Source organism: Chiloscyllium plagiosum, unplaced genomic scaffold (genome assembly GCF_037043375.1).
Source record: "Chiloscyllium plagiosum isolate Xiang-an unplaced genomic scaffold, Cpla_swu_hap1 HiC_scaffold_3, whole genome shotgun sequence".
Classification (NCBI taxonomy): Eukaryota; Metazoa; Chordata; class Chondrichthyes; order Orectolobiformes; family Hemiscylliidae; genus Chiloscyllium; species Chiloscyllium plagiosum.
In genome coordinates, this window is record NW_028270141.1 from 84,831,735 (window position 1) to 84,857,838 (window position 26,104).

At 38.6% G+C, this 26,104-nt stretch overlaps 1 protein-coding gene and 1 long non-coding RNA gene across 3 annotated transcripts in view; one reads left to right on the forward strand and one right to left on the reverse strand.

The window, feature by feature from the left end:
- The first annotated feature begins 672 nt into the window (after nt 1–672).
- LOC148150614 (uncharacterized) lies at nt 673–24,808 on the forward strand. 2 transcript variants are annotated; one of them, XR_015753728.1, is made up of 3 exons: nt 673–728; nt 21,038–21,185; nt 24,577–24,808. It is a non-coding gene; the product is annotated as an uncharacterized LOC148150614 (long non-coding RNA). The 2 variants fall into 2 exon arrangements; XR_015753727.1 differs by lacking the exon at nt 673–728 and adding an exon at nt 5,214–5,298.
- Nucleotides 20,749–26,104, reverse strand: part of frk (fyn-related Src family tyrosine kinase) — a 115,473-nt gene continuing 110,117 nt past the window's right edge. The window contains exons 7-8 of the mRNA XM_043684759.2: nt 24,642–24,807; nt 20,749–24,254 (exon numbers count right to left, since the gene is read on the reverse strand). Of these exons, the coding sequence (XP_043540694.2) occupies nt 24,040–24,254; nt 24,642–24,807 (381 nt within the window). The 3' untranslated portion in view covers nt 20,749–24,039. The remainder of the gene's footprint in view (nt 24,255–24,641; nt 24,808–26,104) is intronic.

The following is a 26,104-nucleotide window of genomic DNA, read 5'->3' on the forward strand; positions in this document are numbered from 1 at the left end:
TATTACCATTGGATGCACCAAAGGCATCTCAGAGGCTCCAGTGGACATAGTCACATATATACAATTGGGGCTAAATGCTGTTGGGTTGCCCACTTAGCGTTGGCTTCCCCTGCTACGCATAAGAAAGCAGTGGAGGCAGTATTAGGCTAAAATTAAAGGGGTTTAAGGCCCAAGCGAAGGCAAGCAATCTCCCCATTCATTGTAAAATGAGAGACAAATTGAAGGTGGAGAGGAAGGCAGTGTATTTTAGAGCCCACTTTGCTGAGTTATTGCTTTGAGAGCTGAGTATGCCAATAATCCAAGTGCCAGGACTGTACCATGTGAACAGTGCTATGATACTTCCAGGGAACAACATGCTAGAGGAAATTTATGTAAATACATTGCTTTGAAATTGTAAGTTATCAGCTGACTATTTTTCTGTTCAACAAATCCTCCTAGCATTTTCCAGTAAACAGCACAGATGTCACTTACCAATCCAGTATGAGACTTAATGAAAACAGCACAAGGAAATGATGCACTCTGCTTCAATGGGAGTGCTGTAAAATCCTAGCTCCAAGTTTCAGGACATAGCTGATTTTATTAGTCACCTAGCAATAAATAACTCTGTCAGCTGACTCAGAGCCTGAGGAAGCAATTTCCCCTCAGACATTGCCAAGTAAAGATGACAAGGCCTGAAAATATGAATGCTGCCATGTTGTAAGGTGTGGCTAATTTCAACTAATTGTCAGGTATGCATTTTTTTTCAGAGATGATTCTTACTGTGATTGAGGAAGGTAGGAGTGAACATCATAGTTAATCATACAATCACTATTCTAATAATGTAATGAGGTTTACTATTCAAGCTTCCCATCCCCAGCAGCACTATTTGTCTCCTTAAGGTGAGGTATTCCTGAGTAATTGACAACTGAGCTACATTCATCTCTCAATAAATCTGAGTTGATTGTCATTTTTTGTAGGCTGTTTTCTACTTTCAAAAACTTGGCATACAACAATTTTTTCAGGGAAAGCTATTAGCCTCTTGCAGCAAAGCAAGTCAAAATAAAAATAACTTGTATCACAATGGATACAATGTCATGAACAAAACACCAATGTAAATATTAAGAAACTTGCAGCTTCCTTTTGTTTTATTTATTAATTAAATGTGAGATCCCCCTTAAGTGGTGGCACATTGCCATCTTGAACCACTGCAGTCCATTTCTTGATGTAGGTAAACCCACAATGCTGTCAAGGTGGCAGGTCTAGAATTTTCACCAAATAATACTGAAGGAATGGGAATATGTTTCCAAGTCAGGATGGTGAGTGATTTGGAGGTGCACTTCCAAGTGGTGATATTTCCATGCAATAGCTGCCCTTCTCCTTCCAGATGGTCTTGTGATTGGAAGGTGCTTCAGTGAATATCTGCAGTGCGCGTTATAGGTGGTGTGCGTTCCTCTGTGTTGCTGGTGGAGAGTGGAATATACAGAGAAATCTTGATTATCCGAAAGACACGGGCGGGAAATATTTTATTCAGTTAATCAAATTCCGGATATTCAAATGCTGGATAACAGTTTAGCCAAGCATCAGGAACTTGCAATATTGCCGGATAATCCAATATTTGGATAATCAAATGACAGATAATTGAGGTTACTCTGTATATGGATGTGATGCCAATCCAGCAGGCTGCTTTGTCCTAGATGGTATCATACTTCTTGAGTGTTGTCAGAGCTGCACTCATCCAGGCAAATGCAGATGGAGATTGCCAGGCATTTAGGTGGTGTGAATGTTACATGACAGTTGTCAGCTCAAGCCTAGCTATTGTCTAGATCTTGCTGTATTTGGATGTGGACTGCTTCAGTATCTGAGAAATTGTGAATTGTGCTGAACCTTGTGTAATCATCAGCAAACATCCCCAGTTCTCACTGAATGATCAAGAAAAAGTAATTGATGAAGCAGCTGAAGATGGTTTGGCCTGGGATCTGTTGTATGGTTCGCCTGCAGTGATGACCCAGTTCTGATGGCTGACAATAATACACATGGCCACCTTCCTTTGTGTTAGGTATGGCTCCAGTTCAGCAGAGGGTTTATCCCCAGTTGCTGCTGAGCCTAGTTCTATAGAAGCTCCTCGATGCTTCACTCAGTCAAACACAGACATTCTCATTTCCCTCTTGAATTTCAGCTAGCTTGTCCATGTTTGAATGAAGGTTGTATTGAGATTTGGAGCTGAGTGGCCTCTGATGAACCCCAACGAAGTGAACAGGTTATGACTAAGCAAGTGCTGCTTGATAGTGTTGTGAATCAAGGGTAGCCTGATGAGATAATAATTGACCAGGTTGTTGTCCTGCTTTTTGTATACAAGACACAGCCAGGTGATTTTCAATATTGTCAGGTAAATGCTAGTGTTGTAATTGTACTGGAACAGTTTGGCTAGGGGTGCAGCACAGACTAAAATAGTATTACCGAAACATTGTGGGCTCAAAAAGTTTTACAATATTCAATCCCTTCAGTCATTTGTTGATATCACATGGAGTGAATCAAGGTGTCTGAAGACTGGCTCCACGTGGCTGTTGACGTCTTGGCAGAGTGGCAGAGATTGATTATCCGCTTGGCACTTCTGGTTAAAGATTGTCACTAATGCTTCAGACTTACCTTTTGCACTGATGAGCTGGACATCCCCATTGTTGAGGATAGGGATATTTGTGAAGTCTCCTACTCCAGTGTCCACCAGCATTCATGACTGAACTGCCAGAGGAAATGATGGAGGCTGGTGCAATTACAACGTTTAAAAGGCATCTGGATGGATTTCTGAATAGGAAGAGTTTAGCGAAATATGGGCCAAATGCTGGCAAATGGGACTAGACTAATGTAGGATATCTGGTTGGCACGGACAAGTTGGACCAAAGAGTCTATGCTATACAGATCTATGACTCTCTATGACTGGATATGACAAGACCACAAATCTCAACATCTCATTTTAAAGTATGCTTGATGTTGCTCTTGGCATGCCCACCTGTAATCTACATTGAACCAGGATTGATCCATTGGCATCATCGTAATGCAAGAGTGGGGAATATATTAGGCTATTGATTGCAGATTTTGTTCGAGTTTGATTCTTCTGCTGATGATCCATAGCATCTCATGGATGGCTAGTCTTGAGTTATCAGATCTGTTTGAAGTATATCCCATTTAACACGATGGATATATTATGCAGCATAAAGATAAAGATGGGACTTTATTTTGTCAAACACTGGATGGTGATTACACTTAGCAATCCTGTTGTGACAGATGCAGAAGTTGGATTAGTGAGAATAAGGTCAAGTACATTTTTCCCTCTTCTTGCTTCCCACACCATTCACCTCTGACCCAGTCTAACAGCTATGACCTTTAGAAATTAGCCAGCTTGACCAGTGTAAGAGCTGCTAAGCCACTCTTGTTGATGGACATTAAACCTCCCCCCATCCCGCCAAACAGTGAGTATATTCTACCTGTCACATCTGCTGCGGTGGAATTTGAATCCCTATCTCCTGAGCATTACCTGGCTCTCTGAATAGCTAGTACAGTGAAAACATCATTACACCTCCGTCTCCCCAGTGTTGAATATTTCATGCTAGCTGGTCCAAATTGAAATTGCAATGGTTTTGTATTCTAGCAGCACTGAAACTAAGGCTGGCTAAAATTACTAAAGTATTTCAACTGTGGCTCACTAAGGAATATAAAATTTAGCCTGATTCCATGTTTACTTTAACAGTACTACTTTTACTATCTTTGCTATTCTGTGCAATGCCCCAGCATATGGAGGGTGTATTTGTGGAAACTGCAGTCTTTTAGAAAGAACAAGAAAAATTAACCAAATATAAAGTGACCACATTTAAGAAAGACAGGCAAAGAAATGGAGGAGAAGCACTTAGTTTCTTCAGTAGATATCTCCACGCTGTAACTGGGCCTTTATCAATTAATAAGCATTTTGTTTGATCTAACATTCAATTAAATCTGATGCTGAGGCATTAAAGTATCACTTGATAATGTATATTTCTGCTATATTTGATCTGTATGTTTGGCCAAAACTCTAACACTGCAGCAAGTAAAAAGAGGAAGCCATTGACTGATACATTATTTGGGCTAATTAGGGGTCAAATTGTTTCTTGTTGTTGAAAATCAATAATAAGAAGGTATACAAGCAATACTGGAGAAGATTTAGTCCAACAACATTGTGCATTTTTTAATTCAATTGTGGAAATACTCCTTGGAGTTGTGATATGATAACTGCATAGCCAATCCCAATAAAACCAGAACTGCAGGTCGCTTTATTCATATAATAACTTGAGATGTGATGGTTTTATGTTACCCTTTTTCATGGCTTGCTAATTAAATGTGTAAAGAACATTGTAATCTTGGCACTTTCTAAACACGGGGGATTTCTGGTTATTGTGATCTGTAGCACCACCCAATGGTACTCCCTGATACAGCAGTATTGCCCTTAGAAGTACACTGAATAAATGTGTGTAAAATTAGAACTCTCCTTCACTTCCCAGCATACAGACCCAAATTGGAAAATGAGTATCCAAAATTAAGTCGATCATACTGTCCTTTGTACACCTGTTCTCTGGATTTGAAAAAATTACAATAAAGAGTGAAAATAGATAGACAATAGACAGACAATAGACAATAGGTGCAGGAGTAGGCCATTCAGCCCTTCGAGCCTGCACCGCTTTTCGATATAATCATAATCTTGGCACATGAATTGTAACAAACATTAAAATTAATTTAGATTAGATTAGATTACCTACAGTGTGGAAACAGGCCCTGCAGTCCAACAGGTCCACACCGACCCTCAAAAGAATAACTCACCCAGACCATTTCCCTCTGACTAATGCACCGGGCAATTTAGCATAGCCAATTCACCTAACCTGCACATCGTTGGACTGTGGGAGGAAACCGGAGCACCCAGAGGACACAGACACAGGGGGAATGTGCAAACTCCACACAGACAGTCACCCAAGGCTGGAATCGAACCTGGGACCCTGTGAGGTGCTGTGAGGCAGCAGTGCAGACCACTGAGCCACCATGCCACCCTTGATCCAATCTCAAATCAGATATTAATATATTTGAATTTGCAATGCAAAGCTTTCTTTATCTGACACTAAAATGATACCCTCATTTAGAAATGCAACTGCAGTGCTGGTATTTCATATACCAACTTAACACTTTCAAATAACTCAGAGTTTCATTTCTTTGAGCAGTTGAGACAAGATGTTGCAGCATAAAAGAGTAGGACTTATTTTCCATTCAAATAATGCTCTGCCTACTGGATCACTGGATTTGGTAAGGTTGACTTTTCATTTTTGTTATCAATGTTTGAAGCTTCAGGGTTCAGGACTGCATGTTGAGAAAATCCACCTAACTGCTGCTCCTCTGTTAACATCATTATCTTCTCCTCAAGCATCTTTTCACTGAAATTCACCTAGCCAAATGTCAGCAAGTGTATTCTCTGAAATGTGTAGCTGTGGTGGAGACTGCAAATGTTGATGAGGTGGGCTTAGCAGGATGTGAGTTCCTGTCTTTTCTTGATGCCAGGACTCCCAGATTGTTCTTTCAGGTCTGCAGTCTTAGAAAGAGAACATCTTTTAGAATGCTAGCTGTCAGAGACACCGTTAAATAGAGGTTTCCTTCTGATATACAACACATATTAGATTGTGTGAGGGCTTGGCATGGAATTGATACAAGTTAGCAGACAATGTTGCTTAGTTTATATTGCTGACACGTCTTACTGCTAGATGTCCTAAAGTGCATGTATCCGCAGTTCCATACAGGAGACATTGAACCAGGCTGTCACATTTTACAAACTAGAATTCACTGCCAACCTTTGAAGAGAATACCCTGGAATGCCAAATCTGAAGCCACGACATACACTTTCATTTCACCAGTTGCAAAACAGAGGAGTCAATATAGTGGGATAATTATCAACTCACAGAATAAAGTCAAAACACTGCAGATGCTGGGAATCTGAAACAAACACAGAGATTCCAGGAGAAGCTCAGCAGATCTGGGAGTAACTGTGGAGAGAGAAACAGAATTAACTATCATGTCCAATATGATTCTTTATCAATTCTGAAGAAGTGTCATGTCTGACTGGAAGTATTCGCTCTGTTTTTCTGTCTAGATGCTGCCAGACTTACTAATTAAAACATTTTTCAGGTATTTATCAACTTCCAGAAGCCCATTTCTTTATTAAGAAATGAGCAAATGCTGTCAAATATTAAAGGTATGGGTGTCACTTCTGTCATATGGAGCATGATACCATTTTCTTGTTGCACTTGTTGAAGTGGTGTGTAAATGGACAGATTGTGTTCCCGTCCGTCCCATTCAGAAAGCTGCTTACAGATGCTGTTCTTTGCAATTTATATAAATTAATGCCGTTTAGGAGTTTAAAAGGATCACTTTTTTCATACAAAAAATGGTAGAAATCTTGAACCTGGATTCTAAATTGAGTTTTTCAGCGCTAACTTTGATGTACTTTTGTTTGCTAAGAGTGAAAAGAGAGGTGGATCTAAGTTACATGGAAATGAGGTATAGGCTTGCCAATTGAATGACAGATCAAGATCAAAGGGTTGAATTATTTCCCTCTGTGACTATTTTGTCCTATAGACCATGAGAACATAAGAAATAGGAATAGGAGTAGGCCATTTAGTCCTCCTGACACCTGTTACATCATAAGATCATGGCTGATCCAGTATTCCTCACATCCATCTTTCTGTCTTTTCCCATAATCCTTGTTTCTCCTACTGATCAAGAAACACTCCATCACAGCTTTAACTTTACACAAGGACTCTGCTCCCACAGCTCTCTGTAGCAAGTTCCAAAGACTCACAACACTCTGAGAAAAGACATTCCTCCATATCTCATTCTTAAATTAGATTGGAATAGATTAGATTAGATTACTTACTGTGTGGAAAAAGGCCCTTCAGTACCACCCCTGAGAAAAAGAACAGGAAGTGACATCACCACAGTAAATGACACCACCACAGAAAATGATGTCACCAACCTAAGGAAACCTGAACTCATAAATAAAAAGCAGGCCATACCACCAGTGCTTCAGTGGAGGCTTGCTGATGATGTTACCTAGTATGGTGAAGAGACATCTGAAAATGAACCTTCCAGCTCAGCAAGCAAACTTACATCCAGAACCTCAACCTGAGCCAGAAATCTTCTCAAAACTCGCTATTGTCCCTTTATTCTGAGACTAGTCCAAGACTTTCCCACAAGGAGAAGCACGCTCTCAGTATTTACTCTGTCAAGCCTCTTAAGAACCTTACATATTTCAGTGAGATCACCCCTCATTCTTCTCAACTCCAGTGAGTGGAGTCCCAACCTATTTACTCTTTTCTCATAAGACAATTCCTGCAGATTGAAGATCACCCTTGTGAACATTCTTTGAACTACACCAATGAAATTATATATTTCCTTAAAATTAAATAAGGGGACCAAAACTGCACACAGTACTCCAGATGTCATTTCATCAGCACTTTGTAAAGTTCCGGTAAGACTTCCCTGCTCTTCTACTCCAATGCTCTTGAAATAAGGGCCAACATTCCTTCCTGATTGTGTGCTGCACCATTGTGCTAGGTCTCATCTGTTTAAATTTCTCAGCCATTTTAATAGCTTCAATTTCACATGATTTTCTATACCCTGCCCACTTTAGCAAACTTCAATTTAAAGGCATGAATTAGGATAGCATTTTCGATGGACAAAAGTATCCTGAAAGCACCACTCACAACTGTTCCCAAGATCTTCGAAACCGCTGTGTCTGACTTCAAAGCATCTCAAGTGTTTTGCAATCAATTAAGTACTGCTAAAGTGTAGTCTCAGCTGTAATGCTCAGATAACAACTTGTCTGAAGCACAGCACATTATCGTCTAATCGGCATAGATTGAGTCATGCCTCCAACCTTCTGACTCAGAGACAAGGAACAAACTAATCCAAACAAACACAATTGTATTAATGATTCACTAATATAAAATACAGGGTGAGGTTAGAATGCTGTACCAGGATCAAACTCTTTCATGGTATGACAGGGAGGAGGAATCATGATATGTGCAGTGGCATTTACAGATTCCAGCTGATCAGTAAACTCCTGTTAATAGTAGGATGAAGGTTGTATTAAAGCAGACAGTCAGTTACAAGCTTTGGTTAAATAGAGAATGATGAACAGCCAGAAGTGATTGTTTGGCAGCAGTCTCACTGATAAGAGTTTAGATGACGGCACAAACGCCACAGCCAGCCTTCAGTGGGTCATGCCCATTATCAAAAGCCACAGATGAGATTACAGCCTTGAAGTTCTTCTATTATTTTTTAAATTACATACTTTGGAACTCACAGCTTCATTTCTACACCCAAAACTTCACAGCAGAGACTGGCATCAGCAACTAATGATTCAAAATTCCATGTAGCAAAAAAAATGATTATGATTGTAATCATTGTAAGGGTCTCAAGTGATGATTCATGGTTGATTACTGTGCAAAATGTGCTCTGTGAGTATTATACAGTAATTTAATAAAATGTATTTCAGGCCATTGATATTGTTAAATATTTGGTTATCAATGTACATGCCAAATCCCAGGAAGCACATTTTCAGATAGAAACCTGTCAGGTAAAAGCAATTCAAGAGATTTTATACAGTCAGTATCAAATCTAACAAAGCATTTTAAAGTTATTCATCTGATTGTATGTTGAATGGCAGTCTTAGTTTGCTTAAACTGATCTCCTGCATGACTGAAGTCACAATATTAACTTTGATTTATGAAATAGTACATTCAAATGTGATACCTTTCAGGTGACTTTAAGATTGAATCCTGAGTAATTAAAAGCAATGCAGATGTTACTTTCAAATTTAATTTCAATGACATTTATTGGCAAAGATATTTATAGAGTGAAACGGTATAATTCAACTGCATGAGGGAAGCTGATGACCTAGTGGCATTATCATTAGTCTATTAATCCAGAGACCCAGGTAATGTCCTGGATTTGAATCCCAACATAGCAGATCCTTGAATTTCAATTCAAAACAAATTTACAATTAAGAGTCTAATGATAACCATGATACCATTGTAATAAAGCCCATCAGGTTCATTAACGTTCTTTGGGGAAGGAAAGTGCCGTCCTTATCTGGTCTGGACCTACATGTGATACAAGACTCACAGCAATGTGGCTGACTCTTAATTGCCCTCAGGTTAATTAGGGATGGGTAATAAATGCTGAACTAGCAATAATGCCTACATCCTGTTAATGAATAAAAACGTTAATGGCTAATTATTTTACACCACCTCGAAGAAGGTTTTGGATTCTTCAAATAGACAATGTAAGGTGGAATCAGTTCCTGGTTTGATCTTGTTTGATCTTGTTTATCTTGCACTGCCTGCCATGTATATTGTTTCTTAAAACCAGCAGCAATTGAAAATGTTTCTGGGATTGACATGGTTGAGATAGGATGGTACATTAAACCATTTCCAGTAACAGTTTAAGTTGTCTTGGATATGTCTATTGATTTGCCATCATGCTGCATAAAGACATATTGAAGTGAGTCATTCACTCATGTGTTTCACATTAGAGGTGCTGCTCTTCACATCATCTGCCAAGTAGTTCCATTATGGTCAGAGTCAAATTTTCAGCTAACTTGCTAAAACAATATTTTTTTAAATGAGGAGACATTTTCATCAAAGGAGAAACAGGTCCTATATTGTTCAAAAATAAACACATTTATTTTTGGCTGACAACTTTGCAGCTTAGACAATAGTACTATCAAGACTGGAGAGCAAAGAAAAATGAATAAAATAATTCTAAAATATGTAAATAAGTGTGTTAATGAAGTGGTAAATTGAATACACGTTACAATACAGTTAAAGATGATTAGTAATAATCAATCATGTTCACTATTTCCATGGAAATAATTGTTAGCAATCTCAGTAGAGTTGGTGGTCCCACTCCCCCCATGACTGAAACATCAGGTATGAGTCATCCAAACTTGGATAGGTGATCCAAGCCATTTTTTTTTGTCATCATATAGCTCAGGAAATGATTTCTATCCTCATTCAGGAGGAATTCCTGTCTCTGAAAGCTTCCAGCCAATGCAATGGGACCTAGGAGGTGTATGTTTTCAAGAAGGAGTACAAATGTTCTTAGAGCCAAAGGAGAAAAGGATATGGGGAGAAAGCAGGAAAAGCTTTGTGTTGGAGGATCAGCCCTGATCATCTTGAATGGCAGAGTAGGCTCGAAGGGCCGAATGGCTTTTTTGAGCTTCTGTTTTCTGTGTTTCTATGTTAGCCAAGACATTGAATATAAGAAGAAGGAGGCTTTGATGGAGTTGTATATCATTTCATTTAGGTCAGAGCTGTGTGTTGTGCTGTTCATTGCACTATAGAAAGGATGTGATTACACGAGAGAGGGTGCAGAAGAAATTCACCAGGATGTTGCTAGGGCTTGAGTGATTCGGCTATGAAGAGAGTCTAGCTAGACTGGGATTATTTTTCTCAGAACATGAAGGGTATCCCAGGAAAAGGCTGAGGGGGCTATCTGATTGAGATGTGCTAAGTTCTGAGGGACCAAGACAGGTTAGAAGGAGAAACCTTTCACTTAGTAGAGGCATCAAAAGCCGTGGGCAGGGATTTAAATAAATAGGAAGTGGTTTATAGGGGATTTGAGGGAATTTTTTTTCTCAGAGAATTATGGGTCTCTGGAGCTTACTACCTAAAAGAGTGATTGAGTTGCAAACCCTGTAGGTAGTTAAGATCTATTTAGATGAACATTTGAAACACCACAACAAACAAGGCTATAAGCCAAATGTTGGATTAAAACAGGTTAACGTTTGATGATCTGCATGGAAATGATGGGGCAAAGGGCATTCCAAATGTTGTAATAGCTCTATGACTTTATAACTCTGACTTGTAGACATTTTTATTGGCATGGTGATTTCTTTTAAAACAACTTGAGCAAGTTAACTTTCAGAATTTTTGCATACATAAGATAAGTTTACAACCCAGTAAGCACAACAATTGTGCATCAAAGGTTTCTGTTAGAAAGTCCTGGAATTTTTTTAAGCTTAAGAGAAATACCCATAGTCTTAAGGGAAACTTCAGTTTGAGACAGTGCTACAGAAGTTCTTGGATGAAAATGGATCTATAAAACAATGCTCCTAGAAAGGGAGATGATAGTAAAAATATATTGCCTTAGCATAAGGAGTTTAATAATAGTTTGAGATCAGAAATGTTTTAATAAAACCTCTGAAGAGCTTATTTGAAGCTGAGAACATTTGGATTCAGTATATGAAGGCTTCAGGAAGAGACCATCAGATTTTCTAGACTGGGAGTTAAAGAGATTGAGTTAAGGCTGCAGGAGTTAAAGTTATTGAGATGTTGGAGATAGGAATTATTTTCTGCTGTGAGTGGTATACATGGGTGGTTTTGTTGTTTTGAGGATCTGAAAAGGAGTGTTATTGGATTAATGGGATTATGTTTCACCTTTTGTCTTAAAATCTCTAAACCTGGTTCTGAATAAATATTCTATTTTATCTTCATTTCTTTCATGAAATAAATTGTTTTTAGTTTGTTAAATACAAGCCTACATCATTCTGTGAGCACTCACCTCGTTAAAAATAAAACAAATAAACTGTGATCTATCAAGCCAGGTTTCAGCCTGGGAACTGAATTGACCCATAACAACACCAACTGGGATCATAATAATAATAAGCATTTGCATCCATTTTAAGCATAATGGGTCTTCTTTTTTTTTGTCCAGAGCAGATTGCAAGCAGAATATTCCTCTCTAAGTCCTTTCTGTTAACTTTAGCTGGAATGTATACACAATGCAGGGGATTCTGAAACTTCTTGAAATATAATCATCCAGTCTGTCTCAGATATTTTGTGAATTAAGCAGATTTGTCCATTTTTAGGAAACTAAATGTAAACACAAAAATATAGAACACAGTTTCCTTGAAACTCTCAGCCCAGTTGTGGTCCAATATTTCCTACAGCGAGACAAAGCGAGGATTTGCAATGGAGGGAAGAGCAGTTAGTGGCAATGTAGGAGCAGGACATGTGGTGAGATCTCCCAGTGAGGAATAGGAAGCAGAGAGGGTTGCAAGGATGAGTAGTTTTGAGGATGAGTTGGGTGAGAGCTGTTGAATGTACATGATGCATGTTCTGGTGACAATTGTAGACCAGGTGCCTTGATGAGATTTGGAGAGGGGAAGCAAAGTTTCCTTTCCACTGGATTAAGTCTTCAATGTTAAGGCACACTGAGGGAGAGGGGGTCAGTCCTGACTTGCAGTGTCTGAAGCCTGTGCATTTGGGCTTTAAGTATGACACCGGAGGTGTGAAAGCTGGAAGGTCCTAGCTGTGATGAGCACTTGTGCTTCTCCTGCCTCATGATGCAACCTAGATATCGATGCATAATTAACAAGGCAAAGAGTAGACCATTACATTTGCACCACAGCAAATCAGGCACCATGGAATCCTACTCAACAGAGAAAATGGGAAACTTCCACCTACAGTATGATACACTCCTTCAAAACTATGGCTGAAGGCACTGGAAGATCACAATATTAACAATGACATTTTATAACCCAGCAGCTCAGTGTGCGTTACTGTTCTTAATAAGAAGGTTGATGGTTTCAGAAAGCTTTACTGAAAAGAACTGGACTAATGCAGCAATATTGAGAGAACTGATTTCTTCAATTTTTCACTTTAGGTTTGCCTTCAACGCTTTTCAAATGCTGCTAATATTATATGTTTCTTGTGACTACGACACTTCCCGCAACAATCCCTTGTCTTATTTTTTCCATCAGACTCTGTTCATAATATTGTTGTAAACAGTGCTTGCCCACTATTGCTCACCATGAGGAATGTCCCAGGAGACTTGTTGGTTTCTTAACCTGTATCAAAATTCTGCAGGTGGAGCAATTGTTCAAACCTGGAATGAATAGGATATTTTTAGTATGTTGTGGATAGACCACCATATCACAGTCCTTGGGAGGGCTGCAGTCAGACTGTTTACTCTCCTATTTCTTTAATCATGGGAATGGTCATTGATTCAGTGACTGAATGGGGTAAATTCTATTTTTATCACAATATTGATATATTGAGTATTGAATTCGATAATCATAACAAGACAATGCACTTTCTCTGCAAGCAAATAGACAGATTTTAATCACGAAAATTAAATGCAATCCAATGGAGTTTTTAAATCTGTAGAGTCACATATCACGAATGGGTATAGGCTGAGATTGTCTTAATGTTTGAAGTGCTCCTATCTAAAGCCACAGAGAATCTAATTAATTCTTAAACCCTTTTGTCAGTCCCAAGGCTCAATGCAGTATTTCTGCTCCTCTCCCTTTTTAAATAGAGTTCAACAAGGAAAACTGCTACCACATATGCCACTGCATATAGTACCATTGTAATGAGCTATCTTTAAACAAAGTGGGTGCCACACAATTCTTGTGCACTACTGGCTTTATCTTGAAGGCAGTTTAAGACTTACCATTTTTAAAGATGTAAAAATCCTTTTCTTGGTTCATATTTAGTCCTAATCATTCTTGGTCTTTGTAATTTGCATGTATTAATATGTTGTCATGATTTTTAGGAACATTTACTCAATTATAGGTGTCATGGGACAAGCTACGAAATGGACAAAAAGAATGGCTCAGCACCTGGAGTGGGTGGCACAGTGGTTAGCACTGCTGCCTCACAGTGCCAGAGATCCAGGTTCAATTCTTGCCTCAAGTGACTGACTGTGTGGAGTTTGCACATTCTCCCTGTGTCTGTGTGGGTTTCCTCTCACAGTCTAAAAATGTGCAGGTTAGGTGAATTGACCATGCTAAATTACCCGTAGTGTTAGGGGCAGAGGGGAATGGGTCTGGGTGGGTTGTGCTTTGGCGGGTCGGTGTGGACTTGTTTCCACCCTGTAAGTAATCTAAAGATAACATTGTTATAAAAGGAAATGCCTTGACTTTGTTTGCTGGAGAGAGTCAACCTCTGATTTTACAGCAAGTCACGGTGGCACAGTGGTTAGCACTGCTGCTTCACAGTGCCAGAGACCCGGGTTCAATTCCTGCCTCAGGCAACTGTCTGTGTGGAGTTTGCACATTCTCCCTGTGTCTGCGTGGGTTTCCTCCGGGTGCTCCCGTTTCCTCCCACAGTCCTAAGATGTGCAGGTTAGGTGAACTGGCCATGCTAAATTGCCCGTAGTGTTAGGTGAAGGTGTAAATTTAGGGGAATGGGTCTGGGTGGGTGCTCTTTGGAGGGTCAGTGTGGACTTGTTGGGCCGAAGGGCCTGTTTCCTCACTGTAAGTAGTCTAGTCTGCAGTTCTGGTCTCCTTACTTGAGGAAGGCTAGCTGGCTTTGGAGATGGTGCAGAGGAGGTTCATCAGGTTAATTCAGAGATGAGAGGGTTACCCTATGAAGAGAGAATGAGCTGCCTGGAACTCTATTCGCTAGAATTTAGATAAGAGGGGATCTTATAGAAACATATAAAATTATGAAAGGGATAGATAAGATCGAAAGCAGGCAAGTTGTTTCTGCTGATGGGTGAGACTAGGACTAGGGGACTTGGCCTCAAGATTAGAGGGAATAGATTTAGGACATAGATGAAGATTTATCCAGAGAATAGTGAATCTATGAAATTCGCTGCCCAAGGAAGCAATACAGGCAGCTTCATTCAAGGATGGGTTTTTGCATGGTAGGGGGATTAAGTGTAATGGGGATAATGCAGGTAGGAGGAGCTGAGGCAAGGGATGGATGAGCCATGATCTTAATGAATAGCAGTGCAGCTCAATGGGCCAAAAGGCCTACTCCTGCTTCTATTACAATGAAACTAAGAAAGGAACGTAACAAGACCGAAGACCTAAATAAAAGCAAAATACCAGAGAGGCTGGGGATTTCAAATAAGAGTAGGATGTTCTGGAGGAATTCAGCATGTTTTGACAGCATTGGTGGAGTTGACTGATGACTCCATCATACAATCCTGTGATTGAAGCTGAGTGTAGATACAATGCATCTCATCCTTCAACCTGGGCTACAGATGATAAGCCTCCTCAAAATGGAGTTACGATGCTGAGGTTGATTTGGAGGGGCTGTGCGATACACTCAGAGTGTGTCGTGAAACAATTGTATGCTGTGTTACATACAACTGAAGCAGACAAAGAGGGCATGTGATGGACACTGAACAGCTGGGAGAGCAGCAGTCTTCTGTGGAGGCACATGAAGTCATTGGGCAGAACGAACATCACCTTAACCATAATAGAATGGTGCAGTATCGAGTGTAAAAAGCCAGATAGGACTGAACTGACACCCACTTCCAATTTCCGAAAAGTTGGATGAAGTCATCGTTCACTGTCTGTAAATCTGTTGTTACTCTGATTAGATTAGATTACTTACAGTGTTGAAAAAGGCCTTTCGGCCGAACCAGACCCTCTGAAGACTAACCCACCCAGATCATTCCCCCACATTGACGGGCGATTTAGCATGGCCAATTCACCTAACCTGCATATTTTTGGACTGCGGGAGGAAACCGGAGCACCCAGAGGAAACCCACGCAGATACGGGGAGAATGTGCAAACTCCACACAGACAGTTACCTGAGGCGGGAATTGAACCCGGGTCTCTGGCACTGTGAGGAAGCAGTGCTAACCACTGTACCACAGTACTCGAAAGGAAATCAGGCCCCATTTATTCCCAGCAATAAATGCTGCTTTTTTTGTTTTGTTATTTCTTCACATTCCTTCCCATTGATTGTCACCTTACTGCGGTGGAGAGGCTTGAGTGTTCCGTCAATCTTAAGAGCAATGCCATCAGGTGTTCTCAGCTCTTGACAAGGCTATCCATAACGGTACAACCAGAGGGGAGAAATCAACAAAGCACAATCCAAAACAAGTCCTCAATGATGATCCAAGCAAAAGTTATTCCTGCTATACCAATGGCTGCCATGACAGATGAAGGATGCAGCAGTGGGGAGATCCTCAGTCATTGAGGTTCCTTGTCACTGGGAGTGGATCTATTTCCTGTCGCGTACTCTGTATCTGTTGATGTGCAACTGCATTTCCATGACATAAGACGTCCCATACAAGCTGTCTACCAAGAGCTTTTTGAAAAGTTTCCTTCACTTTTCCTGTTCATAATAAAAGTTCATTTTTGCATTTTTTGAAGTCTTTCCAATATGTAAAGCTCCTATATTAAAGAATAATAAGATGCAATGCTGCAAAGCACAGTAGGGAAAGAGTATCGCTCCTTCAGACAGTTCAAACAGGAGATGGCACTCAGGAAGGGTAGGCTTTGTGGCTTTATTTTTCTGGCTTCAGTTACCATGACAGTCAAGCAGCATGTGATGATGGAAGGAGGTATAATAATCAAAAATATAAGATTCTATTTCCAATGACGTGTCTCCCAGGCCGACTCTATGCTCTCAGAAACTTTTGTTAGTATTTTACATGTACTTTGAAGGGCCATTCGTGGTGGACAGCCATTGCCCTGGTCTACAGCTGGGTTTTAAAGTGCTAACTGGTGCAGACAAATTAGGTGAGCAGCACAGAATTGCATGAGATAACTCAGGAAGAAGGGCTTATGCCCGAAACATCGATCCTCCTGTTCCCTGGATGCTGCCTGACCTGCTGCGCTTTTCCATTTTCAGCTCTGATCTCCAGCATCTGCAGACCTCACTTTCTCCTCTTAACTCAGAAAGAGACCCTCCATGAAATATCCTGAAATTGACACAGCCAATTTTGGTTAAAATCAGACTGTGAGACCATGAGATACAGGAGCAGAAGAGGCCAATCACCTCATTGAATCTACTCCGCCATTCAATCATGTGTCTCTTAATCCCATTCTCCTGCCTGTTATCCTTGATCCCTTTAGAAATCAAAAAACAATCTATCTCTGTCTTAAATGCACTTAATGACTTGGCCTATAGCAATGCGTTCCATAGATTAACCATAGATTAGGCTGAAGAAATTCTTCACCTCGTTTCTAAAGGCATCAACCTTCACTCTGAGGCTATGCCCTGGGTCCTAGTCTCTCCTATTAGTGGAAACATCTTCTCCACGTCCACTATATCCAGGCTTAACAGTATTCTATAAGTTCCGATGAGATTGCCCCTCATCCTTCGAAACTCCAATGTCCTGAACCCCCCACTCCTCATATTACAAGCCCTTTATCCCCGGCATCATTCTTGTAAACCTCCTCTGAACCACCTCCAAGGCCAGCACATCTTCCCTTAAGTACAGGACCAAAACCACTCTCAATATTCCAAATGTGGTCTGAACGGAGCCTTATGCAGCCCCAGCATCTTGCATTCTAGCCACTTAAAGTGAAATGAAAGTTCAGCCATGTTGTTTTATTTGTGAGGAAAGAAAGACATGAATTACTGAATGAAATGTGTTGGAATGTGCTGACACAAAGGTTAAAACTTGTTCAAATTCTTGCTATAAAGCGAGATGTGTTGTTAAGGTTTTTCATCTTGCGTTCATCAGCACAAATACAGGAATGTTGAAGGAACATAATATTTTACACTACAAGGGAAAGAGAGACTGATTTGCAAGCTTGTGCAATACACTGTAAGCAATGATCCTTAACAATGATTTTTTAAAATCCTTTTCTTAAAAAGACACTTTTTATTAATATCGACAAGGAAGAAATTCTACATTGTTTTCCAGTTTGTGATAATCATTTCCAGCATACGTGATAATCTACACAGATTTGTTTTAAAAATAAGCAATTTTCAGCAGCCCTCATTCAAGTACAAAGTTTGTTGGCAAATTGTATGCAGAAATATAAACCAAAAATTATATAAAAACATAGACTTCAATGTAATTTTTACACAAAAAAAGTATTATATTACAGGTTTCTTCAACACAGTTGAATTTTAACAAGGAGGTCCCTCAGGTTATTTCTATCAGGGCGAGCTGTTACACAGTTGGAATAGTCACAAAGACTAGTTTTCCTGAATATCCTGTAGAATTTAATGGTAGCATTGCTTTAGGTTGCTTTTTTTCTCTCAGTCTGCCATCCACTGGCCACTTGATCCAAGCATGGAAATGTATTGGAAAAGTGTGAATGACAGGGGGAAGGCATGGGCCGTTGCAGGGTCAGAAAGTTTTCCAGTGTTTCTCACCTATAGGAGTAGAAGATTTCAACAATCATGAAGGTTTATGGTTGCCTGCTAGTTGGTCATCAGGGTGAGGAGCAAATGAACAATTGCTGTGTCAGGACGGCATTTGTGGGGTAAATGGATAGGCTGGGACAAGCAGTCTAACTACTTGCATATCATAGCCAATGGTGTGAGAAAATTACTGAATAGATTCAGCCCATCTTGCATTTAAGTTGTTTTGTTGCGTTGTCCAGAAAACTCTAACATCTGTACTTAGAAATTGAATGCCTGTTAAAATGAAGGAATTAGCCTCATTATCATATTTAAGTGTCAAACATGTTTCCCAAAAGGACCTTGATCACTAAAACCAGATGCACACGTGTATATGTGTGTGTGTGTTTGGTTCCTGTTCCAGATTTTTAACACTTAGATCTCCAACCCAATCTCAACACACCCATTTTTGGGAACCAAAATCCTGACCAGTTGATCCACAGAACAAGTGAAGACAAAAATAATTTGTTATATAGTTGTGCAATGTAAGTAAATCATTAAACTTCTAATAATTGAACTACAATGTCAGTGTTAATCAAACAGTCTATATGTATTAAGGATTATTTTTTAAAATGTAGAAATGAAGACTTTATAACTATAATGCCCATATGTTTGTTAGATTTCCTTTTTAAATGGTTGACATTACCACATTTAAATTGCATAGCTTTGAGAAAGGAATTTCAGATAAAGATATTTAGCTTACATACACAGCAGCCGTACAGGATAATCTTAGAGCTCTAATTAATTTCAGAACAGATCCTTATGGTAAAATTTAATCATGTAAAATTATAAGTACCATGTGGTACAAATCATGCGCAAAATTACTGTTTGAAAATAAAATCCTACGCGTAATAAAATAATTTTATATTCATAGCACAAATAGCCAATTTACTAATTTTCTTTTTATTCCCACTAAAGCATTACTGATAATTTTCATACAAAATTCCTGATAATATATCATGAGAAAATAGACTAATGCATAATTCAAGGAACTTTGGGCACATGAGAGTACAGTCTTGTTCAACTAATTAGAGGCAGGGTAAGTGAAGAATAAGACTGAAGGTCAAGGCCATCAATCATCAAGCAGATCCTTAGTTTGGCAAAACAGTACATGTGGAATCCATTACTGTTATCTTATGGGAAGGAGACTTATTTTTCAGTTAATATTGCAACAACTAAAAATAAACAAAGAATTGTTTACACAGTTCTGTCACAACTACAGATCAATATAAAATTATACCACATTATAACATTAATTTCACATTTAAGGGTATTTTAAATTAGATTGAAGTCTTCAAATTCCATCAGTATATTGCTCCAGTGGATGATTTCACTTTGTTATTAATTACACAAACATTGAATAATGAAGCTGCCAACAGCCAGAAAATATTTGAAGATATAAATTAAGCAAAAGATAAAATTGATGATGTGGTAAATTTAACTTATAGTTACAAAACTTGTGCATTTAAAATCTTTTTTTTTTTGGCATCAAATAACCAAGCAATTTATACTCAACAAAGGCACTTGTGCAAACATTAATCCAAATTTTGCTGGAGTGGGCATCTTAAGGTGTAACGCATTAGTTAATCTTAGAACAGCATATTTAGGCTTTCAACATATTTGCTCACAATTTTGTTGAGACAGCTGATAACATGCTGAATGAGTTGGGTAAAGAAAAATTAGTGAATAAAATGTATTTGGATTTCCAAATGGCATTTATTTAAATGCCACATGAAAGGCGACTCTACAAGATAAGAGCTCATGGTTTTGGCACAATGTATCAGAGAGAGTTTAGTGACAAGCTAACAGAAAATAAGAAGGTAAATAGACCATTTTCAGATTGGCAAATTGTAACTAAAGTGCTGTAAAGTGATAGGGACTCAACCATGTATAGAGTCATAGAGATATACAGCGTGCAAACAGAGCCTTCAGTCCAGCTCATCCATGCTGACCAAGGGAGTGTATTGCACCTACATTTGCTGACAATAACACAGATAGATTGGGAAGGAAATTGTATGGATGATACCAAACGTCTGTAAAGGGATGTACTTAGGTTAAGTCAGCGTTGGCAGATTGGCATAATTTGGAAAAAAATGTGAAGTTATCCACAATAGCAGGAAGAAAATGAAAACAAAATACTATTTAAAGGAGTGAAAGTACAGAATGCTGCTATAGAGATTTCAGTGACCTCCGACAGGAAACCCATGAAGACACAGAAGAGTGTTTAGAAAGGCAAAAGGTTAGTTGACTTTTAGATTAGATTAGATTACTTACAGTGTGGAAACAGGCCCTTCGGCCCAACAAGTCCACACTGCCCCGCCGAAGCGCAACCCACCCATACCCCTACATTTACCCCTTACCTAACACTACAGGCAATTTAGCATGGCCAATTCACCTGACTTGCACATATTTGGACTGTGGGAGGAAACCGGAGCACCCGGAGGAAACCCACGCAGACACGGGGAGAACGTGCAAACTCCACACAGTCGCCTGAGGCGGGAATTGAACCCGGGTCTCTGGCGCTGCGAGGCAGCAGTGCTAACCACTGTGCCACCGTGCCGCCCACGGCGCCCACCGTGCCACCCAAGAGAAATGGAGTATAACAGGAGGGGAACCTTGTTGTAACTTTACAAGGCACTTGTGAGACTACACATAGTTTGCTGCATACTATTTTGGTCTCCTGACTTAAAGTTAGATAGCAGTATCAAAAACTATTCAGAACAGGTTGACAACGTTGTTTCCAGGGATAAAAAGATTGTCTTATGAAGAAAGTTGAACAAGTTGTGCCACTACCAATTGGATTTTGGAGGATTAAGCATCTTACTGAACAGTGTTAGTCTTTGAGGGGGACTTTAAAATATGTTAATTGAATGTTTTTCTTGAAGGAGAATCTGGACTTGAGGCACTGTTTCAGGAGTAGCCCATTTAAGATTGAGATGAGGAAGAATGCTAATACAGAGGAACCTCAATTATCCAAATGTCGGATTATCTGAAGAAGATTTCAAGGTCCTACAAAAATGTTATGTTAAAGAGGTAAGTGTAGTCGGATTACCTGTACTGAAGGAGATGTGAAAACCCTGGCAAAAACAAAGAAACACAAGCAGCTCAAGCATCAGCAAATGGATTTTTTTAGGTAACAGTTAGTTACGCAGCCCTGTGCAAAAGTAAGTGTTTTACAGTATTCCTGTCACTTTACTGGGCCATTCATGAAACAAATGGCAGAGAAAGTAAACAGATGTGTGAGACGATGGTGGTCTTTCTATCATGGGACTGAGTTTCCAGAAACTGACAAATGTTGTTGTAATCGTAGAAGCTGTTCGGGATCTTGTTTAATGCCATCTTTGCTATCTTCACCATTCCTTGCCAAATGCTAACTACGGCACTGCTGCATTTTTAAAAAGTTTTCTTGTGTTATTCTTGCTTTATTTTGTTCATCATGTAAAATCTCCGCCCTCTTGCGCTCGATACATTAAAAGTATAGATTTAGACAAATTCTCCGGTAGAGCACAGTGTTGGATCAGCATGACTTCCCTTGTTTAAGATAAAATCGATTATCCAAATAATCAATTATGTGAACAAAATAATGCCTGCCCATCTCGTTCAGATAATTAAGGTTCCTCTATTGAAATTCTCTACTCCAGAGAGATGTATAGGCCGAGTTATTGACAATATTCAAGAATGAGATTGACAGATTCTTGAGCCATGGTGGAAGTAAAGGGCTATGGGGCTTTGACAGAAAGTGGAACTCAGGCCATGATCAGACCAGCTGAATGGTTGAGACATTGGAATGAGCTCTATGGTCTACTCCTGCTCCAATTTCTTATGTCATAATAAATAAAGGGAAGAATGAGAAGGACAGAAAAGTAGAGTGGATGAAGTCAATGCCAAATCAAACTTATGAAGATCAGGAAAGGGGGGGAAAGCAACATTAATCTTTAAAACACAGACAAAAGAAAGAAAACATGCGACAATTAAATTGAATTTTTAAAAAATCTCCAGCAACAATTTGCAATTTAAATAAGTCAGACTCCATGCTTTATATAATCATCTTCTTCCTGGAAAGGGAATTGTTGGCAATCGTTACCCAATTAATATCATGATAATTGTTATTTGTCCTCTTAATTAGTGGAGTTAACCTGGTGTTAAAAATGTGGGTTGGCAAATAATGCACAATTCCATGCATTTCATGCAGAGGTTAAAGACGGATGAACTTTCACAAAACCAATGATGCAGTGCAGATAAATTGTCCAGCAACTTATGGTGAGTCCGAATTCGCTGAGTCTCTCTTTCACTCTGCATTTCTCTGTCATTTTTGTGCATTATTCACCAGTTTTTCTGCAATAGTTTCTTCTTATAATTCAGTAAGAATTTTTACTCTACATTTGCTGCAAGGTTGGCAATACTGCTTTTGGTTTTAAATACTTAAATCAGTCTCCAAACATCAAAGTCTTGTGGAAACGATATCCCCAGTGACTTTGGAAAAGGTAGACAATTAAAATGAATCAACTGCGTGGTCCCTTTCACCTGTTGTATGTCAGATAAAGATTTACCAAACATTTCTGAAGTTAGTCATGAATTCTAAGCCAAAATTTATGAATTGTAATCAGCATGGATTGGAATATCTTTAAATTTTAATCCACCAAATTCAGTACAAGAGTGTAAAAATGGGAATAGTTCAAGATTCAAGTAATTTTCTTTGTCACAATTTACAAAATGTATGATTAGTTGCAGTTTAATTTTCAAATATAATTAGGTTATATACATTTCAATATTCTGCAGTTCTACAAAATAAATTTAATCTGTATCTGAACATAAATTTATATACAAGCTGTGCAAGTACCATTAAGACTGTATGTAATGTAGTGTTGTGAGACTGAATTTTGTATAACAATGTAGATTGCTGAGAATATTCAACAATGCTTTGCCCTGAAGGCATACTATAGTCCTTTCATTGTAGATTCTGTGTTCATTGAAGGAGACTCATTCTTTGACCAAATTTCAAAACATATGTTGATCAGAGAGAAATTGGTGCAGAAAGGGTGATGTTATGTTTTGTGACAGCCATTTATCTAATTAGAATATTTACACAAATAACGTGTGAATTTCTATGAGTACTAGGGGGACAGGATAATTAAAAACTGCCAACTACTATTTGAAAACAACTTGGCATAAATGGTGAAACATGTAATACATTATTTGTATAGTGAAATATCACACAAGTATGCACTATGTTTCCATGCTCCTATATAATCTGAAGTTAACAGAGATAAACTTTAACTTCCTCAGGGATTCAAAATGGGCAATAGTGGATGTACCACGCTCAGCTTTCCTCTATATTCCTCTCATTTAGACACAGTAGGCAGAACAGAATTCTGCAGGCAGATTTCATCTCCAGCAATAACTCAACTGGCATCTAATATCTTAAGTTCTCCTTGTGTCTGTCCTCAAAAGGTACTGCCTCACAGCACCTTAGCCAAGTGTCACTTTCTGCTTGCCTTTCCACTTGGTTATTGTCTATTCTTGCTCTCATGTTTTGGGGGGTGCTGAATGTTTTTGAATAGCAATGACCTCCTCATTTCTTTAATCCACTGCCAATGGTGCCACATCAGCCATCTCTGATGCATATATTTCATATAGAATAACATATAGAACAATTGCATGGAATTTGATTTGGCCTTTACACTTGTTTGTGAACTCCTGACTGTACAGCCAAGATAAATTATATTCATATATGTATAGTTGTGTACGCAATAGCCCCGAATTGATTTCTAACTGAATGGGCTATGCATATGATTGAACCACTTTCACAAATTATAAACAGCAAGATGAGAATGTTAAATCAGTTTTGATCAGAGCAGATAAAATGTTAAACTTTGTTTTTTGTACATTAGCTAACAAAAACATTAGCATCTGTATAGGCTGAAAGATCAGTTTCAAAGAAGTCCTCCAGTTTCCACTGCAAAGTTTCAAATGTTGGTCTTTCAAAATCTTTGTCTTTCCAGCAATCTACCATGATTTCATACAATGCAGGGGGGCATTCCGAAGGGCATGGCATTCTGTATCCTCTCCCCAGTTCCTGAATAACTTGGTAATTTGACATTCCTAAAGAAAAGAAATATTTACCACTTTTTGCAAAAATGCTATTGTTCCTCAAATTTCAAAAAGTTACATTTTAATTATTTTACAATCAAGATACAAATAAAATCACTCTCAGAAGAACTCCATAATAACTCAATCTGGTAGATCAATAAATTCCCAATTCAACCAGTTCCCAAATGTGTATGCCACTTATGTTCAGTCTGTTCTCAGCAATAATTTATAGTTTTCATGAAATTCATCATTTGTTTGAATTATAATGATGTACACCTAAATAAGTTATACTTCAGCCTGTAACTTTGACTTTTATTGTCTTTCTTTTCCACAGAGATTAAATAAAAATGCAGTATCAGTATCAGTGATCATAAATGTGCCCAGATGTGATAAACTAACCTGGATAAGGCATCTTTCCAAGAGTGATTATTTCATACAACAGTATTCCAAAGGACCAAACATCAGATTTGATGCTGAATTTATTGGAATGGATAGCTTCTGGTGCAGTCCACTTTACAGGAAATCTTGCTCCTTCTCTCGCTTCATAAACATTTTCATCTTCTGTCTAATGGAGTTAAAGGAGATAAAATTAAAAATTGTTTAAATGATGTAGTTAAAATTACTTCAGTAAAATTGCATACAGTTAAATGGAAACCACTTAAAACAAACAGAACCTCAAATAGAAACATATGATTAAAAACACACAGTATATAAACATTGAACAAGTGGTAACTTTCCAAGTTTTACTTTTGAATGGGTCTCTTTAATTTCCATATTTTGCAAAAGGTAAACCAACAATTGTTTTTCAATGTTGTGAAGGAATGTTTGATAAGATTTACATTCCACGAACTGACAGATGCCTGTTCAAACTTAAATTACATCACTTACACCAGCCTAAGAATGACAGAGAAGCAAATCAGCCATTAAAACAACTTCTGGATATCATTGCTGTCACAGGTTTAAGCCCAACAAGCATCTCTCAGAGATATTAGCTCTGAAAGAAAGATAATTTCTTTCATTTGCTTTAACTTCACTGTTAGTACAGGGAAATGTACAAGGTGCCCATCTTGTTTAAGTAGGACATATTTTTTTTTTAAAATCTAAGCTATTAATTACATTTGTTTGAATAGTAGTGAAAACAGACTATCAATATCCAACTTCCATCATTTGATTTTAATTGACTAAAAGTGGTTTTAAAAAGGATACTACTGACTTTAAATGGTGACCGTGGTTATTAAACAAGCCCAGGGAACTCATGCAGAATGTACAAGACAAACTGCATCAGAATTATCATTTAAATGAAGCACAAGCTCAATAAGATGTCAAGGAATTTGCATCTCTTATTTCACTCTCACCCACATGGTAGCTGCATATATTGGGAACTAAAAGATTACCTGCAGCATGTTCAGTCTTAAAAAGACAATAAAGCTATACTTAGAATATATAAAAGAACCATACTTCAGTCAATGGCCTTTGAGCAACAAAAGAAAGAATGCAACATGGATTGATAACCGCAAGGATAGTGAAACTCTTCTCTTCCTCTCTGTCTCACTCTCTCATCCTCCATCTCAATATCAGGTATCAACACTGGTATAATGCAAACTGGAAAAACCCCTGTTCACTGAGAATTCAAAGTTATCTGCAAGCTTCACAACTTTGAAGGACAGACAACAACAGCAAAACAGTTGTGACTCACATTTCAATCTTGTAACCCAAGAACTCAAAAAAACTTCAAACTACATCTGCCTGTATCTTTCTATCTGTTTCAACAGCCTTCTTTACCCATCCTTTGACAGTTTTGGCTTGTGACCTGTGTATTAGATGTCACATCTTATTATACTTTCTCAGGGTTGCTAGATAAT